This window comes from Malurus melanocephalus, unplaced genomic scaffold, assembly GCF_030028575.1.
Source record: "Malurus melanocephalus ecotype Western Australia unplaced genomic scaffold, MMel_1.1 scaffold_143, whole genome shotgun sequence".
Lineage (NCBI taxonomy): Eukaryota > Metazoa > Chordata > Aves > Passeriformes > Maluridae > Malurus > Malurus melanocephalus.
In genome coordinates this window covers 1,256,450-1,277,673 of record NW_026623375.1, presented here as the reverse complement: position 1 = coordinate 1,277,673, position 21,224 = coordinate 1,256,450, and the positions used below count along the sequence as shown (strand labels likewise).

General features: G+C 52.4%; 2 protein-coding genes across 5 annotated transcripts in view; one reads left to right on the top strand and one right to left on the bottom strand.

Moving 5' to 3' along the window:
• Nucleotides 1–14,679, top strand: part of TSC2 (TSC complex subunit 2) — a 30,790-nt gene extending 16,111 nt beyond the window's left edge. For 3 of the 4 annotated variants that reach the window (XM_057371241.1, XM_057371239.1, XM_057371238.1), the window contains 16 exons: nt 1,484–1,648; nt 2,154–2,306; nt 2,515–2,627; nt 3,177–3,386; nt 4,024–4,239; nt 5,790–5,858; nt 7,916–8,076; nt 8,532–9,016; nt 9,755–9,830; nt 10,112–10,198; nt 10,419–10,605; nt 11,408–11,547; nt 11,749–11,827; nt 12,356–12,447; nt 12,711–12,809; nt 13,243–14,679. In XM_057371241.1, coding sequence (XP_057227224.1) covers nt 1,484–1,648; nt 2,154–2,306; nt 2,515–2,627; nt 3,177–3,386; nt 4,024–4,239; nt 5,790–5,858; nt 7,916–8,076; nt 8,532–9,016; nt 9,755–9,830; nt 10,112–10,198; nt 10,419–10,605; nt 11,408–11,547; nt 11,749–11,827; nt 12,356–12,447; nt 12,711–12,809; nt 13,243–13,410 — 2,500 coding nt within the window. In that variant the 3' untranslated portion in view covers nt 13,411–14,679. The remainder of the gene's footprint in view (nt 1–1,483; nt 1,649–2,153; nt 2,307–2,514; nt 2,628–3,176; nt 3,387–4,023; nt 4,240–5,789; nt 5,859–7,915; nt 8,077–8,531; nt 9,017–9,754; nt 9,831–10,111; nt 10,199–10,418; nt 10,606–11,407; nt 11,548–11,748; nt 11,828–12,355; nt 12,448–12,710; nt 12,810–13,242) is intronic. The other variant, XM_057371240.1, reaches the window with a different exon arrangement.
• Nucleotides 14,680–15,024: 345 nt separating this feature from the next.
• The window catches only part of PKD1 (polycystin 1, transient receptor potential channel interacting), a 77,558-nt gene continuing 71,358 nt past the window's right edge, over nt 15,025–21,224 (bottom strand). The window contains exons 42-46 of the mRNA XM_057371237.1: nt 21,039–21,213; nt 20,325–20,612; nt 19,889–20,023; nt 19,343–19,657; nt 15,025–19,025 (exon numbers count right to left, since the gene is read on the bottom strand). Coding sequence (XP_057227220.1) covers nt 18,474–19,025; nt 19,343–19,657; nt 19,889–20,023; nt 20,325–20,612; nt 21,039–21,213 — 1,465 coding nt within the window. The 3' untranslated portion in view covers nt 15,025–18,473. The remainder of the gene's footprint in view (nt 19,026–19,342; nt 19,658–19,888; nt 20,024–20,324; nt 20,613–21,038; nt 21,214–21,224) is intronic.

Below are 21,224 nucleotides of genomic sequence, written 5' to 3'. Positions count from 1 at the left end.
CTGCAGAGTTATAGAGAGCCCTCCTTCCAGTCTRGGAGGAATAATTCTGGCCTCTGATTAGGATTTGTTCTTCCAAAGGAGCTGATGGAATGTTCTGGTCTCAAGTATGACACCATGAAAAACGTGGATTTGTCTTTCCAGAGAGCAGTGAAGGGTGTCCTCAGCCCATATGAATTGTTGCTTTCACAGCTAAAGAAAACAAGATTTGATTTCAGAGATTAAATTGATTGATGGACAGGTTTTGATGGCAAGCATTGATCTGCTGCAATGAAAGATGTGACATAATTGATGCCAGTTTTAAAACATATTTCTGCATCACTTCCCTTGAGTGTTAAACTGCTGAACYTGAAGATTTGTGCCAGTAGGATTGCTGTCAGTGGAACTTGTTTTTTTGAAGAGTTTTAATTTTTTTTGGGGGGTCTGTATGATGTTTGGAAGAAAGAGATTGAAGTGACTGAATTGCAATTATAGTTCTGACCCTTGATTTTATGCAAAGGAATTCTTCCCTGTGAGGGGGGGAGGCCCTGGCACAGGGTGCCCAGAGAAGCTGTGGCTGCCCCTGGATCCTGGAAGTGTCCAAGGCCAGGTTGGACAAGGCTTGGAGCAACCTGGGACAGTGGAAGGTGTCTCTGCCCATGGCAGGGGGTGGCACTGGATGGGCTTTGAGGTCCCTTCCACCCTAAACCGTTCTGGGATTCTCTGATATCCCCATTAATCTTGAGGTTATTTTCTTCTCTTGCATTTATGTGTAAATGGTAGCAACTGAAAGTTCAGATAATTACTGTTAATGAAGCCAWTGAAGTTGCCACATCATGAAATTTTGGCTGTGCCTCAGCTTAGTTTGTCTTACAATGGCATAAGGAGTTGYCTTTATAAAATATTGCAGCTCAGCCTAAAACAGAAATGGTTTTAAACTGCCTTGCTAATTTGGCTGATTTGAAGGCAGACTTGTTCTCTATTCTTGTGCCAATTTCCTGTCCAGAGTGCAATTTTTTTTCCTATTTCAAGTTCAATTAGGTTTCACATAGCTATTGAATTTGGAGGGGAAAAACCAATATACAGAAGAGAGGCAACAGAGAAAAAAAGCAAACCACAGGATTATGAAGTCTGGAAAGCCCCAATTTCTGGCTCATGGGCAACTGCTGCCTGGGAAGCTGGTGCTGGTCATGGGATGCTTGCCCTCAACATAGATTAGGAACTCAAAGCTGCCACTCACTCCTCGCTTGGTGCACTTGCCCATGGGCCACCAACATCAGAGAGCACTGGCCTGGCCAGCTGACTGACACTGGAGTCTCTCCAGAGAAAATCCGCTTCCTGCARCAACAGCCTGGGAAGCAGAACATGAGGCTGATCCCAAAATTGTTTCCCAAGCCCTGGGTTTGATGGCTGGCACGTGCATGTACAGCAGGGCCTGCATCCCGCCGTCTTTGGGGCCAGGGGCGCGGTGCKTTGGGATCTGTCAGCTGGGAACTTTCTCTTGCAGCCGCATCCAAACATCCATCACCAGCTCGAGCCTGGGCTCTGCAGATGAGAACTCCATGGCTCAGGCTGATGACAACCTGAAAAAYCTGCACCTGGAGCTGACAGAGACCTGCCTGGACATGATGGCTCGATACGTCTTCTCCAACTTCACAGCAGTGCCCAAGAGGTCAGGCAGGGACCAGGGACATGTGGGTGGGTTTCCGGGTCATGTTTTACTTTATTTGTGGAAAAACGTTGGGATTCTGGCAGGCTCAGGCTTTGAAGTCTTTCCTCACTGATAAAATCTGGCTTGGCTAAAAAAGAGGTGAGATGAGAGAAAGCTGGAGAGGGGAAGGATGTGGGGAGGCCTTAGAGCCCCTTCCTGTGACTAAAGGGGCTCCAGGAGAGCTTGAGAGGGGTTTGRWCAAGGGATGGAAGGACAGGACAACAGGCAATGGCTTCCCACTGCCAGAGGGCAGGGATGGATGGGATATTTGGAAGGGTGGTGAGGCACTGGAATGGATTTCCCAGAGGATGCCCCATCCCTGGAAGTGTTCCAGGTCAGTTGGGTGGGGCTTGGAGAGTGGCACAAATGCTGTGTGAAGAAGGAAAGCAGGCAGCACCCCCTGCATGGTCAATGACATCAGCTCTGTTCTCTGCCTCCTGAGAAATCATCCCAAATGTGTTCCCAGGTCTCCTGTGGGTGAGTTTCTCTTGGCTGGAGGAAGGACCAAGACGTGGCTGGTTGGTAACAAGTTGGTGACCATCACTACGAGTGTTGGAACAGGGACAAGGTCCCTGCTTGGCCTGGACTCTGGGGACTTCCAGAGCCCCCCAGAATCAAAGTAAGTTTTGCTTATGTTTCTAGAAGTCTGCACCTGACAAAGTCACCTAAACCACTGCTTAGGTGGCTTAGGAAGAGCTAAACCTTTAGGAAAAGGTTTAGGAAAATCAACATCTCTGTAGCTTTTCCTCTCGCCATAAGAGGAACATTTTATTTGTCCAGGACAGCTGATTCCTCTCTCAGCATCACCAATATTTCCTTTTCTGCAGCTCAGACCCTGCTCTGCAGGTGAGACAGACTAAGGAAGCTCCAGCCAAGTTGGAATCCCAGCCTGGGCAGCAGGTTTGCAGGAGCTCCCGCAACCGAGTGCGCTCMATGTCGGGTGAGTTCCCATCCTGGGGTTCCTGGGGTCCCCCTGCCATTCCTGGGGCACTGCCAYAGGCTGAAGGCTCCTGGTGCCTCCTGTGCCTGAGCTGATGGCAGATCTGGAGCTGTCTGTGGTTTAAGGAGGGGCAGGTAGCAGGAGCTGGTGGCTTCAGGTGTGGTGGGGCTCCTCCTGCTTCCCTCTCCTTGCAGGAGAGCTTTGGGGGTCACATAAATGGGTTTATAAGGAACACAAGGAAGGTAAAATTCTCTGGTTCCTGGTGTGGTTTAACCCCAGCTAAGTCCCACCCAGATGCTCACTCAGTCACCCATGGGGGGGATGGAGGAGAGAACTGGAAGGGGAAAAGTAAGAAAATTTGTGGATTGAGAGAAGAATGGGTTTGTAATTGAAATAAATTAATAGTAACAGTAATAATTGTAATGAAAAGGGAAATAAACCCAGGGTATTGTGTGTGCAGCTGCTAGAGGAGCTTAATAGCCTCATTCCTGTGATATTTTTAGGGTTAACTAAGCGTGGCTCTCCCTTGGATTGTGTCTGTCCTGCCAGGTGGCCATGCCTTACGTGTTGGTGCCTTAGACAGCTCAGCCTCCCATTTTCCCAGTGGCTCRACTTCCCAAGGGACACAGGGYCCTCCTGCTCCACAGACAGCCAGTCCTGCTCCACAGACAGCCCTGCAGAAGGAAAAGGCCAACTTGGCTGCCTATGTGCCCCTGCTGACCCAGGGCTGGGCAGAAATCCTGGTGCGCCGGCCCACAGGTGGGTACCTGAGTGGGAGGTGAGATCCTGGGCTGGGTGAGAAACCAGAGTCTGGGGAAGGAGAAAAATCCARATTTAATTGGAAATGGATCTGCTTRTGGCTTACTGCCTTTTGAACCATGGGATGGATTGGGGTGGAAGGGACCTTAAAGCCCATCCAGTGCCACCCTGCCATGGCAGGACACCTTTCACTGTCCCAGGCTGCYCCAAGCCCYGTCCACAGCTCTGGGCAGCTGCACAGTCGTGTTTGTGCTTAGGGAAGGAATAACAACCAGTTCAAGGTCAGAATTCTTGAACACTGGTGTGTTCCAYGAGATTAACAGGAATTATGTGTTTCATCTGAAAGCTGTTTCATGAAAAAATAACTAACCTGGTGTCATTAATGAGARCACCTGAGTGTTTTGTATGCCTTTGGCAATCTGCTGTAGCAGTGAGTTACCAGCGATGGGTTCTGAGAACCCTGGGGTGAATTGTAGAGCACTGAGAGTAGCAAATAAATTAATTAACTCTGCAGAAGAATGGAGAACTTGCTCCACTTTTACTTGCAAATTCCAGAACAATTTGAGCATTTTCAACACGAGCTGCAACCTTTCAGGGAGCTGGGAGCAGTGAACASTTCCCCACTTGTCCCCTGCAGGTAACACGAGCTGGCTGATGAGCCTGGAGAACCCTCTGAGCCCCTTCTCCTCAGACATCAACAACATGCCCCTGCAGGAGCTCTCCAACGCCCTCATGGCTGCAGAACGCTTCAAGGAGCACCGGGAGACGGCTCTGTACAAGTCCCTGTCAGTGCCCTCCTCCAGCCTGGCCACGGGAACAGCCAAACCCTCGCTGCTGCAGCGCTCCAACACAGGTGGGAGCTGCCRGCAGGAGCACGAACAGCTCCAGAGCTGCTGGGTCACTGCAGGGCTTCCAGGGCAGCTGGCAGCCTCAGGAGGGCCAGCAATGAGAAAGGGAATCAGTTCTTGTCTCTAGAAGGGAAAAATTCCCTTCCTCCTTGCTCCTGTTGTCCCGTGGGGGAAGAGGAGAACAGGGGAGTAACAGAGCTGGTTTGGAGGAGTCGTGTGTTTCGTGTGTTCCCCAAATGAAAATGAGCAAAGTCATGGRTCTGTTCCCTCTCCCACTTGTTTGGGGCTGATCTGGGCATCCCACTTGTGGATGGATCTTTCCATGCAGTGTTTCCATTTCCATTTGTCTTCAGTTTGGGAGTCTGTGTTGGACACTCAGAGCTGGGGAATGGCCTGTTCCAAACCTTGCCAGCCAGGAGGACTTGGTTGCCACTGGCTTTTACAGCAGAATGCAAATCCTATTGGATTTACCCACCTGTGAAAAGCATTGTTCAGCCTTCAGCTGAACCACTTGAGTTTCTTTTGCTGGCTTGATTTTAACACAGCAGCCAAGGATTTTCACTCTGTTTAATTTGGTGCTAGTTCACCTCTTAAAAACCTGTTAATGTTGGGAGATTGGTGTTGACCAACAGCTGCAATATTTAAATCTTTCTACAGTCCCTGCTCAAGCTCTTGCCAGCGATATCCAACATTGAGGCTCTGAGCACTGCAGGCACCATCAGAATTGAGCAGTGGTACCAGCAGACCAGGCTTTGCTGGGGAAAAATGGGATGGATTGCCTGGAAATATGGTAAAAATGCCAGTTTTCAGGTTTGTTTTAAGCAGGGCAGGGCGTGTTTTAGTGTTTCAGAATGTGTAAACACAAAATTTGAGTCAAAATCAAATTACCACCTCTTACAAACAAAACAAAAAATTATTTTCCATAAACACTTCTGTGACTAAAAATTGGTGGTATATGGACCTAAGTGGAGAACTGAAACCACACCACCTGAATGCCACTCCTGTGCTAGCCTAATTTTGGCCACATCCTTGTTAACCAGACTTGCTGGAGCTGGCTGGGGAATGACTGGAAGGAGTTTTGCTGTCAGACTGTCACACGCCTRTTCTGCCTCTTCAGAGGTTAAACCTCTGTGAGCCTTTACCCAGATTTCTACTCTTCAGATTTCTGTGGGTTTAAAAGTGACCTTGTACCAGAAKTGTGTAGGTCGGGAAAGGCTCAGCCTGATTTCCTGTGTGTGCTGGGATATCAGGAAGGGATTTTCCATTCCTAAGCCTCACAAATGCATTCTGCAGAGGGAGCAGTTGGAGCCTGCACTGTTGGATGTGTTTATTCCTCCTTATTCGTGTTGAGACCTTGTGCCCTTAAAGTATCCCTTTGGCATCTGGTGAGCTTATCCCAGCTTGTTCTTTCCTTTGTTTCATTTATTTATTTGTTTGTTTTAAACTAGGCTCTTGGTTACATTTTAAACTCTGTGCTTTTTAATTTTTTTATATTTTTTTTCATATAGTCTCTCCTTCCTTTTGATGTAGCTGCTCACTTGATTTCCCTTTGCAGTGGCCTCTTTCTCTTCCATGTACCAGTCCAGTTGTCAAGGGAAGTTGCACAGGAGCATATCCTGGGCAGGTATATTTATATATCTTTAAGGAAAAAACCAACCAAACAGTATTGCCATAGAAGAACACCTCTGATTCATAGAAAATGTATCCCTCATCCCTCATTCTCCCCTTCCATGTCTCCTGTCTGTCCCCAGTCTCATCACTCTCAACAAATGGGATCTTGACTAGCATGAAGAAGTCCAAGCCAGATCCAACATTTGCAAGTGCAGACAATTTCTCAAAGCAACTTTGCTTTTAGCTGGGGTGGCTCGTGAGTCATGAGGCCAAGTGTTAAATGACCTGTCAAAAGGTGGCTGGATTAATTAATTCTTCATTTGCAGCTTCATTTTTCCAATTGGCTTTGTGTTCTGCTCAGTGGAAAAGCTCCCAGTTGTGAGAAGAGCAGCGTGTGCTACAGGACAGGCTCCCCTTGGAGCACTCAGCCCACAGGGATCTGCCAGAATTGGACACAGAAAGATAAAAGCAGCTGATAATATGGATATATTTGATAGATGGATAAAGTTCAGTCAGCGTGGAGGCTGGTTAAGAGATTTTTGAATTTAAAAAAAATTATTTCATCATAAAACCTGCTAAATTCTACCTTTTAGAGGCTCTRTAATAATGTAAAATCTTTCTCCACTTCAGTAAAATTGATTTCCTAATTAAATGAAGTGGAGATCAAATTACACACCTTATGAGCACAACACCTGCATTGCTTTGATAACCTGCAATGCYTTGTGATTTTAATTAGAGAGTTCAAATGTCTTTTCTGCCTCTTTCCTTCACTGGAAAACTCCCAGTAGAGCAGTGGGGTGCTCGGAGCTGCTGGTGGCTGCTGTCAGAGGCCTCTCAAAGCAACACAAAGCTGCTGCAATTCAATATTTTTCTGTACTTCTCTCTGCTGCTCCTGTTATTCTCTTCCCACCTAAAGAATAATTAGTGCTTGGGTTGTTTCAAACACCAGCAATCTTKGCAGTGGTGTAGGAGGGGAGCTTGGAAGCACTGGGTATCTGCAGGTGTGTTCTGGCTTGGACAGCTAACCAGATCAGCACGTTGTTTTGGTTCCTTTTGGTTTGTTTTGTATTTTTAGAAGGTTTGTGTGTGCAATGCTAACTCTTAATTGCTTCTTTGAAATAACTTTGGTCCTGCGAGCTGAAATCAATCCAGGAAAAGCTGCTTTAGTGATTTTTTCTTTGTATTTTTTTTAATTTCGCTGATTTTCTTCATATTTTTGTGTGTGCTAATTTTTTGTTTTATTATTGTTATTATTTTGGAAAACAAATCTTGGCCTTTCAGATTGGTCTTCCAGTCCCTTGTGTGCATAATGGGAAGCCTCCTGTTCTCCAGCCTTTTCCTCAGGACAAAAAGCAAGGCCAGGAGGAGCCTTTGGTCAGACTCATCCCTGTGGTCAGTGCCTGGAGCAGATGCGAGGTTCAATCCTCCATGCAGGCAGGGCTCCATGGAGCTTTGTGTCATTGTGGTTCCTCTGTCTGAGGTGTCCCCTGTGCAGCTGTGCTGCTGTGCCCGTGTCACCCCTGCTCCTGTCCTGCCACACGTTCAGGGCTCAATGTTCTGCTGCTCCTGAGATGTTCTAGGATAGCTGCCAAACTGCAAGGAAATGGCTCCTAGGAAAATTTCTTAGGCCTCGAGGCAYGGGAGTATTATATTTCAGTCCAGGAAAAGCTCCCTTTGGTGCAGCCTTGCCCAGACTGATGTCTCCAGTGAGCTTTTATCCAGTATTTCCTTACATTTCTGTAGTTCTATCCTAGTAACCCCTGTCCAAGGTCCCTTTTCTCATCCCGTGCCCTGCTTGTCCATCAGCAGCAATTGGAACCAGCTGCACYTCCCTGGCCCAAGGCAGGCCGCCCTCAGCCGTGAGGGTGAGGAGGTTTATTCCCTGCAAAAAGGGGAGCCAGGAGCAAGTCTGACAGGACAAGAAATGCCAGAGCACTCACTCACTCACTCCATGTGGCCTTCCGTTGAGATCCCGTAGGGAAAAGGCTGGTGCTTGTGAGGAGAGGAAAGGAGAGGAGGGGGGCCTGTCCCGTGTCCCCCTGCCCAGCTGCTGTGCCCGTGTCTCCGCAGAGTCYGCCGTGGTGCTGGAGGAGGGCAGCGCCGCCGACATGGAGCTCAGGGAGGCCGAGTCCCCCGCCGAGTCCCCCGAGAGTGARGATGTGGAGACCTCGTGCTCCGAGCCCATCCTGAGCGAGGAGAGGTTTGGAAAAGCCCAGAACTCGTACAGCAGGGTAAGGACAGAGCCAGGGCGAGYGGGGAACAGCCAGGAGGGGATTGTCCCTGAATTCCCTTGTGGCACCCTGGGATCAGCTCACCGATGGCACTGCAAGTTTGGGTGGCCTGGGGGGATTTAGGGGAAAAATCCCTGTTTTGTCTGGGACCTCAATCCACATTGCTTCGTGCCCCTTCCTGCCTGTTTTCCCTGGAATTGTTGGGGTGCCTGAAGCGTTGGCATTGTCAGCTTTTTACTTTGGCTGTCAGGAAAAGGAGGGTGGGGAGGSCCTGGCACAGGGTGCCCAGAGAAGCTGTGGTGCCCCTGGATCCCTGGGAGGGTCCAAGGCCAGKCTGGACCCTGGGGCTTGGTGCAACCACGGAACGAGCTTTAAGATCCCTCCCAACCCAAACCATTCCAGCTTTTGCTGATTCCATGAAAACCGTTAATCTTTTYTCTCTCTCTCTCTCTCAGTCCTCCTCCACCTCCAGCCAGGAGGACAAATCGCTGAAGTCAGAGGAGCTGGCGGAGGGCGGGATCCCCATCGGGCGGGAGGAGGGCCGGGCGCTGGAGGAGCTCTCCTTCCAGCCCTCGCAGCCCCTCAGCAARTCCAGCTCTTCCCCCGAGCTCCAGACGCTGCAGGAGGTGCTCAAGGACGCCAACGGCCGCGAGGGGCCCCGCCGGCTCAGCACGGAAGTGAAATCCAAATCGCAGTCGGGGAAYCTGGAAGGGGAAGGGCTGGGCGGCTGGCTGGGCAGGGGGGAGGACAGCAGGGCCACCGGGCCTGGGGGTGGCACCGCGGCCATCACCTCACCCCGCTCCCCCTCGGGCCATCGGCCCCGCGGCTACACCATCTCCGACTCTGCCCCGTCCCGGAGGGGGAAGAGGATCGACAGAGACGCCTTCAAGGGCAGGGCAGCGGCTTCCAACGCCGAGAAGGTCCCTGGGATAAACCCCAGGTGGGTGCAGGGTCCCTGAGCAGCTCCATCAGGGCCTCCTTCAGGGGGGCTGCTGCTTGGGCAGGGTCTGCAAAGCACCTGTTTGAAAAAATTAATTACCTGCTTTATTCAGGAATTCATACCTGTTGAGTTCCTACCTGTTGAGGCCACTACCACCCCATTAATTGTGGAATTAGGGAACAGAACTGAATGGTGAAAGAAATAGTTGAATAGATTTAGAGAGTGTGGCTAGACTGCAGGTCAGCCAGTTAATGTTGCTATGAGCAGGGTGAATTGCTAGTTTTGCATTTCAAGAAATATAATGTGCAAAATCCTAAGAAGGATAGAAGAAGGCTTGTAATTCTTGCTTTTTGAACTTGGGATATTGTTAATTGTCCAAAATTGCATGATGAGACAATTTTCAGCTTATTGATGGCAGATAAAATGTAAATGTCTGTATAATCATGTGTCTTGTAGCCTGGAAATGCCCCAAGGGCTGTGGAAAGCATTCCTGCTCCATTCCATGCCTTTGAACAGGGAATTTGTATGGCTGCTGCTGTTTGACATATCATTGTTTTTCTGACAGGGGTCTATTGCAAACTGCAGGTAGTCCCAGCGCTCAGAGTGTCTTTAAAAAATGAATAATACCCTGTTAGCATTTTAATTCCTCCTCTTTTTTTGCTGTACATAATGTTCTTACATACAATAGAAAAAAATTGACTTTATGGTAACAGACTTCTCCCTCTCTCTCTCCTTTAGCTTTGTGTTTTTACAGTTGTACCACTCCCCTTTCTTTGGTGATGAAAACAACAAACCCCTCCTGCTGCCAAATGAGGTAGGCAAGCAATTCTGTAAATCCTTAATTTTTCTAGCCTCATGACTTTCTTGGAATTGAAATGATAATTACAAATGATAATTACAAATTGTAATTACAATTACCTGTCCAGCTCAGGTGGTACAATTTAAAGGTGACAGCAGTGYCACAGAGAGATGGGGGTGTGGAGGTGATTTTTCAAAGCTCACAGAATCCTGGGATGGTTTGGGTTGGAAGGGACCTGGGCAGGGACACCCCCCAGCAGTCCAGGCTGCTCAGGTGGGTCCCTGTTTTTATTGCAGACATTTGAGAGATCAGTGCAGCTCCTGGATCAGATCCCATCCTATGACACCCACAAGATTGCAGTGCTCTACGTTGGRGAGGGCCAGGTGAGTGTGTGCAGGGGCTTTAATCCTTATGGAATGCTGGGAACCTCTCCGGCTGTGGGATTTGTCCTGCTCCTGCAACGGCCTTGCTTTTAGTGTCCTGCATTAGAAATCAGTGCCTGCATGAAACCCTTCTGTGAGGGCAGTCACCTAACCCTGAAAGAGGATCATGGTGCTGGTGCAGTGCTCCTGGCACTGAGGGTGGCATGTCCCTGTGTCCCAGAGCAACAACGAGATCGCCATCCTGTCCAACGAGCACGGCTCCTATCGCTACACCGAGTTCCTCACGGGCCTGGGCAAGCTCATCGAGCTCAAGGACTGCCAGCCAGATAAGATCTACCTGGGTGGCCTGGATGTGTGTGGGGAGGATGGACAGTTCACCTACTGCTGGCAYGATGACATCATGCAAGGTGAGCTGGCACCAGAAGCTGCAGTGTGCCCGTCTAACCTGGCCTCTGCATGCTGGTTCCTTCMCAGGGATGCAGTGAGGATGTCCTGGGCTCTGATCCTCTCCTGTTYTCTCTGCTATCCCTGCAAGCCATGGGATAAAGTTCAGGACAGGTGCATACCTGCTTTGTTTGACACAAAAYCACACCAGTTTTATTATGGCCTGCTCTGTAAAATGATCTCTGTAAATCTGTGAAATGAACATCTCTTTAAAGGCTGACAGGGTTTGGTTTAGAGGTTTGCAGGATAAGCTGGYTGTCCCCCAGCTGCTGTAAAAGCTGTTCACTGAGGGTGGTGTGAGTATTGCTGTTTCTCTGAAGARCAGTTTGGAGCAGGGGTGTCACTGCTGTGGCCATGGTTCGTGTCACTGCAGTGTCACCCAACTCCTGCTGGACCAGCAGTACAGAAGTCATCCAGGATCYAGCAGCAGATGGTGAACTTCCCAAATTTTTTCACACAGCTCTCACACATGCAGGTCACTCCTGTGGCCTTGCAGCTCGGCAGAGCTCAGAGCAAGTCCTGGTTTAAGCTCTTTTGCCTTTTTCCTCCCTAAACCAGGATCTATTSCCTGTGCTGCTGTGGTCCTTCCCACTGACTGCTGCACTCCGAGCTCCAGGGACCACTGGAGCATCCAGTGGGACTGGATTCAGCTGTCACAAATGGGGACAAACCTATCGAGGGAGCACAGTTTGGATTTTTGTTACTGGTGTGTGACTATTGCTGTTTYCCCAGCCCAGCCTAAGGATCTCTGTGTTCCCTTTCCAGCCATTTTCCACATTGCTACTCTGATGCCCACGAAGGATTTGGATAAATACCGCTGTGACAAGAAGAGGCACCTGGGGAATGATTTCGTTTCCATCGTTTACAATGATTCTGGAGAGGATTTTAAACTGGGCACAATAAAGGTAGGAGATTTTCCTTGGGGGGTGTTACAGCAGGACCACAGGGTTGTAAACCTTCATGTGTGGGGGTATTACCCTAAAAAACAGTGTGGGATTATGGGGGGAGCTGTTGGCTCTGGGGGGTTCACTGATGTGTCTATGGCAGTCACAAACCACGATGCTGCCAGGGATATGCTTCTGACTCTTTTGCTGGTTTCTCCTTAGGGGCAGTTCAATTTTGTGCACGTGATCATCACCCCCCTGGACTATGACTGTAACCTGGTGACGCTGCAGTGTCGGAAAGGTGGGAATTCCTCAGCCTTTGCTGTGTTGGGGTTTGTGTTTTGAAAGTTAAAACTTCCAGGAGAAACTCTCTGGCACCAATTTGCCCAGTTGCATCTAGGCTTGCCCAGTTGCATCTAGGCTTGCCCTGCTTGTGCACCTGAACTGGATTGCTCATATTTTCTTCAAGCTCAAGACACAGTACCAGCAGTAGAGCAGATCCCCCCCTTCCAACAGCTGCTTGGGAGTGCTGGAGGAGATGGAGGGTTCAGCAGTGCTGGTGCAGGTGTTTTACCAAAGGGGATTTTGGGTGGTTTGGGCTCACATTTTGATTCATGTGAGACCCCAGCAGGCTTTCCCCAAATCTTTATGGAGCAGCCAGAATTGGGGACCCACTTGTGTTAAGCTGCAGAGCCGGTTCTGTTACAGTGGGAGCTCAGCATGATACAATTCCTCAGGTTTATTTGATGTAGATATTTGGTTACTGGCAGCCTTTGGCTTATTCTTAACTGTCTTACAAGAATTTTTTTCTTACCTCTTTAAACCAAAGACATGGAGGGTCTGGTGGACACGAGTGTTGCMAAGATCATCTCTGACAAGAACCTGCCCTTTGTGGCCCGTCAGATGGCCCTGCATGCCAATGTGAGTACCCCCAGCTCCCTGAGCTTCCAGCTGCTGCCTTGGCCCATCAGCAGCTTCCAAGGAAACAAGCAGACCCTGCTTAAGTAAAGAACCAACTTTTCTGCTTGACCTTGAAGCCAGGGTTGGCACCTGAGCAGTACTCACTCAGAGCTGGATTGCAGTTGCTGTCAAACTGCACTGAAAAAGTGGATTAATTATATTGTCATGGTTATGTTAATGTGGCTCCTCTCTTTCCCTGCTTCTCCCCACCCTTCCCAACCCAGATGGCTTCCCAGGTCCACCACAGCAGGTCCAACCCCACRGACACCTACCCCTCCAAATGGATCGCGAGGCTGCGCCACATCAAGAGGCTCCGGCACCGGGTGAGTGGGGCTGCTCTGAGGGGTAGAACTGGGCTTCACTGAGACCCTTCCTGCAGTTAAGACAGGTAAAGACAGCTGTCAGCACTTGCTGAKACAAGMAGGGGTGTGYGTATGGAGGTTAGAATCMTGYTGGTCATGGAATCACARAGRGTTTGGGGTTGCCCACCTTGTCCCYAGCCCAGAGCACTGAGTGCCACATCCCATCCTTCCTTGGACAGCTCCAGGGATGGGGACTCCAAACTTCMCTGGGCAGCCCCTTCCAAAGCCTGGCCACCCTTTCCAGGAAGAAATTCCTCCTGCTGTCCAGTATCTGGACACAGAGTGGCACTCCCTGAGTGCTGGCACAGTGTCCTGGGTAACCTGCCCTGCCCAGATGGAAAAGGGGAAGAGTTTTGGAGAGAGTGGAGCTCACCTGTTGTCCATTGCCTTTCAGCTCCGTGAAGAGACACAGTACCAGAGTCCTGGCCTTCCCYTGCAGCTGCACCCCTCTGGCCCCACAAAACCCCCTCCCCAGATCCCCCAGGACCCCCCTCCCACCTACGAGACAGGGCAGAGGAAGAGGCTGATCTCCTCCGTGGATGACTTCACTGAGTTTGTGTAGGGCCTGGCTCAGGGTGTCCCTGCTGGACACCGAGGCCGTGGAATTGTGTTCCCTGCGTGCTGATCCCTGCACCTGCATGGACACAGGGAGTGGGAGGCACAGCCTGGCTGCTCCTTGCATGTGGACTTGGCACTGAACCCTGCCTGSAGGTTTGGGTGCCTGAGGAGGACACTGGATTCCCAGCAGGAGCTCCCAGAGGMCCAACCCACTGCATTTGGGTTGGTTTGGTTCGAGCTGTTTCAGGGCTTCTCTCTTGGGAACTTCCTGCAGAACCCTTCTTTGGACTCCTTCCACAGCAGCTCCTGGTGGAAGCAGGCAAGGGATGATACTCTGCAGATCMTTATGTGAAGGTACAGGAATTGTGGGGGTTTTGAGGACTTTATTGGGAATGAAATATGAAGTATTGAAAATCCAGTTGCTATTTCTGAGCATCCCAGACGCCCAGCTTCTCCTTGGACCTCAGAGCCATCAGCACTTGCACTCTTCAGGCTCTGATTCCTGCTGCCACCTCTGGAAAGAGTTAATTTGGGTTCACTTCTGTCCAAAATGCTGCTTAAATTCCCAAGGCTTCATTTTGAGCGATTCTCAGCACAGTCTCTCTCCCTCAGCAGATTATTTTTCCACCAGAACCAACAGCCAACAGCAAGGGGGAGCAGTGGAATGGCAGAGCTGGGCCAGCAGTCCCTGGGAGTGAACAATCTGAGCCCCAGGGCTGACTCCAGGTGTCCAGACCTGGCCAGACCCAGCTTACACATCCATCTGCACAACGTCCCGTTTGCAGGAGTGCTGGGATGTCTCATCTTTCTCCATGYACCTGATAAATCCCTTTTTGACTGTTGACATGTCTTGGGGCATCATCTCCCCACAACGTTTTGCCTGTTCACTGACAGGGAGTCTCTGCTGGGAGGCTGAAGCAGTTCAGTTGAACTTTCCAGGGCAGGTGGGCAGAGCTGGAAGGGATTTGCAGCCCATCCTGAGGCAAGGAGGGCATCAGACACTACACTACCCTACTGGGAGCCACCATGTAAGCTGGACTATACTGTGAGAACTTCATCTCCTGCTTTGTCCGTGAGTGGAAGCGTGGATTTGGGAATGGCTGACAGCAAGGAGATGAAGACAAGTGCAATGTGCACGTGGGACTGTGAAGTGACAGGTGAGGGRGACAAAGGGACAGCCCTCGCCTGTGCAGTTGTGTGGGAACACCAAGTGTCCGTTGTGTTTTGAGTGTTTGAGTTGTAAAGGAAATAAAATACTTGTTTGCTCAGTGCATTCCTGATGTCCTGGGGAAGTTCAAATGCTTTCCTGCCCAGGTAAATCCTTCCTCTTTTTCTTTCYTTCTGTGTTGCTCATGGTATCAACTCCCCACAGCTCCCAGAATCACACAGATTCCTGGTGTGTTCCTGTCCCTGGACTGGGATATTCCCTGGGGTTCAGTTTCAGGGAACTTCTGCACTGGGRAGGGGGCTTTTTCTATCAGCTCTATCCTTGTGCCACCTCCAGTGACCACAGTGAATGCCAGCCCTGAGAGGCTGGAGGATTTAAGAAAGTGTCTTGTATTGTGCTGGAGACTTTAATTAAAATTATGGATGCAGAGAGAATGAGGATGGGGTGGAAATGAGTGTCTTCTGGAGCAGGACAAAACCATCTGAGCCAGRTTTTAGCAGTCATGTTTATTTGACTTTGTCAGTTTTTAAGAAACATCCCCACAGTTACAAAATACACCATTTTTGTTTGCAGTGAAATGCTGACCAGACAGGAACAATTGGCATTTTGGTCACAATCATTGTTCTYCAAAAAATAAAAAAATAAGGCACTTACGGTAGTCCCTCCCTCTCCCTTGGAACGAATGCATGGGGGTTTCATTTTTCATTTAAGCAGCTTGATCCTGATGCATTGTTGTGAGATTCAAGGCAATAAATAAGAAACCATCTCTTGGTGACTACAGACAAAAATATACATTCAGGGGGATTTATGGGYTTTGAGTCAAGTTTATTGCTGGGAGGGTGTAACTCCATGACTAAATGCCTCTGGCTGCAGAGGAGCCTCAGCTGGGACATGGAGGGGACCCTGGGACAACTGCTGGAGTTGGCACAGGGCACTGTGAGTGCTGGAAGCTGTGGGTGCTGCCCACCATGCAGGGTTGGGCTTTTCAAGGAACAACTGTGGGGGCAGAGCTGCTCTCCGTACTTCCAGGGAAGGCCAGAAGTAGGGCAGTTGTCTGATCCCGTTTCTGCTCCTCTCTGATTAGAAGGAGCAYGTGGTCAYGTCAYACACACCGAGTCACACTCACACACACACAGGGCAAGGAACAAAAATCCTGATGGATTTGGGGAGCATCTTTATCACAGCTGCCCCTTAGCTTAGGAATGGCTGCTCCAAGCATTTGGGGCCCTGCTGGCCCCCTCCTGCCTCCATCTCCTTTCTGCACTTCTCTCCTACTCCCACCCTCTTCTAATGAGGATACTCAAGCTGAGAACTGACCTCTGCCTCAGGAATGGAACTTTGTGGCTCCTCAAGAGATTTCCAAGACCTGCTTGGTTCATTTGGGACATTTCAATCACTGAACATTCCCAGAGGGCCCTCGGAGGGGTTGAACCTACACCTCTGGTGCTCCACCCAGRTAAGAGGGGCTGTGCCAGGGCAGGTGGATGTAGGCAAAGGAACTGCTCTGTACCGTGGAGACATCCCAGGTCTCTGCTCACCACTGCTCATCTTACTGCCTTGCTTTGGGGACGTGGCACTGGCACTGTCCCCATCACCAAAAAGGAGTCATGGGCATGTGCCCAGAGCTGAGCCTGGTGCTGTGCTGCCTGGGAGGTTAAAGGAACCAAAAATCCAAGACCAATGGTTTTAGCTCTCTGCCTTGTAAACCCGGGTYTTTTTTTGAACAGAGCACAAAGCTGAGCAGCACCTGGTCCCAGCCCTGGGCTCAGCCTCCAGCTGCTGGTTGTGCCTGCTCCAGGCACCTGCTGGAACTGTTCCTGTCCCACTCCTGACCCCTGGATCCTTCTGTGCCCTCTCCCACCTGCCCTTCTGCCATCACCAACCTGTCCTGGTTACCAGTATTGCATTTCTTCGCTCTGCCCTCTACTTCTCTGTGCCCTCTGCTCTTCCAACACCTTCATGCTGACCAACCACCACCTCACTTGTCTTCTCCTGCCCTCATCCTCCACAGCCTTTCCACAACATCTGTCCTGCACAGTACCGGAGTTTCCCAAAGTAACTCATACCTGTCCCAAAGCCATCACAGGGYGCCCAGTGTCCCCCTACAGCCACCCTGACACACATGGCCAAGGGGCCAAGGACACAATGGATGCTGGAATGACATCTTAACAACTATCCAACACAGCTGGGGGCTGGAGGGGAGGCACAGGAGGTGATGGAGCAATGGAAGTATCTTAGGAGCCCCCTCTCTGCCTGGAAAAGCCTTCCCTGTCCTGGGAAGGTGCTTCCAGGCCCACCAGCACCCAAGGCAGCCAAACCCAAGCCCCCTGCCCTGCAGCTCTGCCATCTCAGCCTTCCCTCCCACCCTCTCACCTGTCAAAACCATAGAGCAGGTTCTGGAACGCACTGAGGAGCCCACTGGGGGCTCTTCCCCRTCCACCTGCGGCCACTGCCCCGAGCCAGCCCAGGAGAGCACACGCACCACACGCACACAGACAGCCAATCCTTATATACACRGGACATTCCCAGGAAGAAGCACTTAATACATCCTTTAAATAACTCTGACAATAGTGTTCTGTCTCCTATCTACATGTTTCAAACACGGTACCGATGCTATGAAAATATAGCAAACATACAAAAATATATACATTTAAAAACCAAACAAACCCCATATAAATTACTTACAATAGCCATAAGGTGAAATGGGGCCRAGGAGGGGAAGGCAGCCCCGGAGGGATTTCAGGCACCCCCAGGCTGTGATCTGGGGGGCCCCATGGCACAGGCCAGCTGTAGCCCAGCAGCTGTAGCCCAGCACATGGTGAATCCCAGGCAGCAGGGCTGGAGGAATCCCAAAAAAAAGCTCCCTCAGGACTTCACCTGCTTCATTTGTGCTCAGGGAAGGTGCTGGCACTGATGCCCAAGCTGGGGCTGCACTCCCCTCCTCCCTGCCCATTTCAGTTTATGATTTAAACAAACAAAATACTGCTTTTGTGATATATTATCCCGTTCTTAGCTCGCACGTGTCACTGGTAGCCGAGGAAAGCCTTGTTTAAAGTGCTGGGCAGTACATAACAAGTAAACCAAAAAAAATACATATATTCAGGGCAATACATTCCTTGGGTTAGAGAAGCCAAGCAGCCAGCGGCGCCTGCACCCCAGGGCCACGGCGGGGAGGGGACAGGGCGGGTGGGGACCGCAGTGACACCAGCACGTTGGGAACCCCATGCTTGGAGTTGGGGAACCCCACACTCGGAAGTGGCTGAGGCAGCCCAGGGGTCTCTCGTCCCCAGCTCGCCGCAATGTCCTTTGTTTTAAATATTGGATTTCTTTAAATACAAATAATAGTACCAATTTCTGGAGGATAAAAATAGCCAATACTGGAAATGAACTGCTCTGGGTGTAGATAGCATTTCTCTATATATCTATTTATGCTTAAAAAGCAAGGTGGGTTAAATACCTTCTCGAAAGCTGTCGCTTTCCTCCACAGTGCGTCTGGTCGAAAAAGATCCATTTTTGGTTCAAACCTTCAAGGCCTGGGGCTCTMTTCTCCCTTTCCCATCCGGCACAGCCAGCAGGAAGGGAGGGAGCTTTGCCCTGTACCCATCCCAGTCCCCACCTGTGGCTGGCTGCAGACGGGGCTGTGGCACACACCCACAGCTGCTCCCTGTGAGCCTGTGGGGACCTCCTGCACCTGCCCACCCCAGGGGAAAGGCTCGGCCTTCTCCCCACACCTCTAACACTGGAATGCTCCCGTGGAGCCCCTTCTGGAGGCCAGTGGCCGTGCCAGCGGCGTGGCGGGAGAGCCCCCGTGCCCCGGCCGGCCCAGCCGCCGCGACAGTCCCGGGCAGGCACAGCCCACCCTCGGCAAACCCTGCCAGGCATCGCTCCCTGCCACCCCGTTACTTCACCGTGGGGTGCACTCGGTTCTTGGCACGCAGGGGCCGTTTCCTCCGGCCGGGACAGGCCTTGCCCGGTGACCCCGCGGCCGCGCTGACGCCCCGGCTGGCCCGCAGCAATCGCCCGGGCACCGCGCCCCGGCCACCCGGCCCGGCCCTGGCCTCCGTGTCCGACACGTCCGGGGACGGGCCCCGCTCCGAACAGCCCCGGGCAGGGTCCCCTGCGGGCCCACGCGGCCTCCGGCGGGCACGGTGGCTGCGGGAGAACTCGAGCAGGTGCTCGATGCGGGACACGTCCTCCGTCACCTGATTGACGCGGTCGAACTGCGCCAGCAGCATCTCGAACAGCGACAGCAGGCGCTGGATGTCAGCGTCCACTTCCAGGCTGTCGCGGGCGCTCAGCACCAGGCTCAGCCCGTCCAGCTGGCTGGAGGACGTGGAGGCCCTGGAGCTGTCGGAGGCGGCGCTGGGAGTGGGGCCACGGAAGGATTTGGAGTCGCTGGAGTCTCGAGAGGGCAGCGGCTCCATCCCTTCGAACCGCACCTTGTGCCGGAACTGGGGGGGAAAAAGGGAGTGGGGCTGGGGTTAGGTCAGGGAAGGGGAACACTCCAAACAGCTCYGGGGCTGCTCCCAGCCGGTCCTGGTGTGACAAGCCATGGGCTGGATCCCCAACAACGCCATGTGGAACTGTGGGGCTGAGAGTGGGCAGCTGATGGCTGTAGGGTTCCCCAGGAATGGCCACTGCCTCAGCCCTCACAAGCCATAGGAACCCAGCTGCAGCAAGGAGCCACAGGCAGGGAGAGCCTAGGGATGGTGGATGTGGCTCTGGGACACCAGGCCCCTTCTGCACAGAGCCCCCAGGCTGCCCTCACCTCCTTGGCTTTGCTGAAGCCCATCCACATCTTGAGCCTGCGCACAAACAGCTCGACCATCTCGTAGTCCTGGGGCTCGAAGGCGGGCCGGTAGAGCTCCAGGTGCATGTGGCGGTAGCTGTGGGTCAGCACCACCGTGAGCAGCCGCAGCACGATCCACAGCTCCAGCAGCACGTAGGTGCTGCAGAACAGGCAGCAGAGCGCCGAGGCCTCGGGCAGGCAGGGCCGGAGGCTCGCACCGCCCCGCAGGAGGGCCAGCAGCAGGAGGAGACTACTGCCCACGCTGCGGAAGGACTCGGACGAGGAGGAGAAGAGCTGCAGAGGGACAGAGGGGATGTGAGGAGCAGGGAGCAGCAGCAAAGTGCTCCCATGACCCGCAATATCCCCTCCCATGTGGGCCCTGTGACAGGGACAGTCCCTGCCCAAGGTGCCAGGGCACAGAGGGCACAGAGCACCCAGGGGACACAGGGCTCTGCTCAGATCATGCCACGATGAGAGAGGAGGGGCAGCAGCCCCTGTGTCAGGGAGGGGAACAGGGGTCATTACCAGGAAGCCGAGCTGGGCATAGGCCAGGAGGAGGAGGGTGAAGGCCACCCCTGCAGCCATCAGCTCCTTCAAGGACTTCTGGAAGGTCTTCCCGAACACTGACCACTGACGGACGAAGCGCAGCTGCTGGGCAGCCTGGGAGGGGACAGGAGGAGTTATACACACACCCCCAGCCCAGGAATGTCCTCCCAAACACGTGTGAAAACCCAAACCCCAGCAGAGCACAGAACACCCCAGCCCATAGGCTCCCTGCAGACAGCACCATCCCATCAGCCACCCTCGGCTGAACTCCCCAAGGGAACAGAGGGACCAGAGGCCACAGAGACCCACAGTGCACAGCAGAGACACACGTGKCCTCCCTGCCACCCCCTCCGCCCCTGGCAGGGGTGACAAGCACAGGAGGACCAAGCACCCGCTGCTCCCAGCCCGCCCGTACCTGCACCGTCAGGAGGAAGAGGAGGGACGCAGCCAGACTGCTGAAGATGGAGCTGAGGAAGGCCACCTGGTAGAAGTTGGTGAAGCCCCTGCGGTTGCTGAGGTACCTGAGCCACTGCTGGTCAGCCAGGGTGGCCTGGCTGAGGTGCACCAGCACCGTGCACGTGGTGAGCAGGATGAAAACCCACTGGCCGTAGTTGCCCCACAGGGTGAAGTAGGCTCTGCCTTCTTTCTTGATGGCCAGAGACTCAGACACCACGAAGTAAACCACAAACAGCATGAGGAAAACCTGCGGGAGGAACAGAGAGGTTACCAGGACAGAAGGAAGGGAAAGGTTCCCAGGAGATGAGAGGACAAGGCSTGCCTGCTGTGCTGCACCAAGGGACCCTGCAGCACCCAGGACAGCAGAGCCCCCCCAAACCACGCCAATTCCACCAGAGCRTACCTGGAGCACCCCCTGCATCCTGCCCAGCMTTTCTCGCTCATCCAGAGCCCCAAYCYCSCCTGAAGCTCCCCAATGCCCACACCCAATGCCCCCATTGCAGGTGGCAGCGCCCAGGGGATGAAGGCTCTGCTGAACCAAACCCAGGCAGGGTGACAGACATGGGGACAAGTGGCCATAGGGAGGGCAGCTCGAGTCCACAGTGACCAGGCTGGGTGAGGGTCCCCAGTGCCCCACATCCTGTGCCCAGAGAGAAGGGGGTCCCACACTGACCATCATGAGGAGCTGCAGGGTGACGCCACCRCTGAGCCGCAGCAGGGGGAAGGGGCTGATGGTGACAGCAGCCATGGCCTGGCCGGCCCCGGGGAACTCCAGGCGCAGGGTGATGGCCACGTGCAGGTCCACGCTGGGGTTGTACTGCAGCAGCTCCACAAACACTGCCCGGCTCCTGTGGGGGGA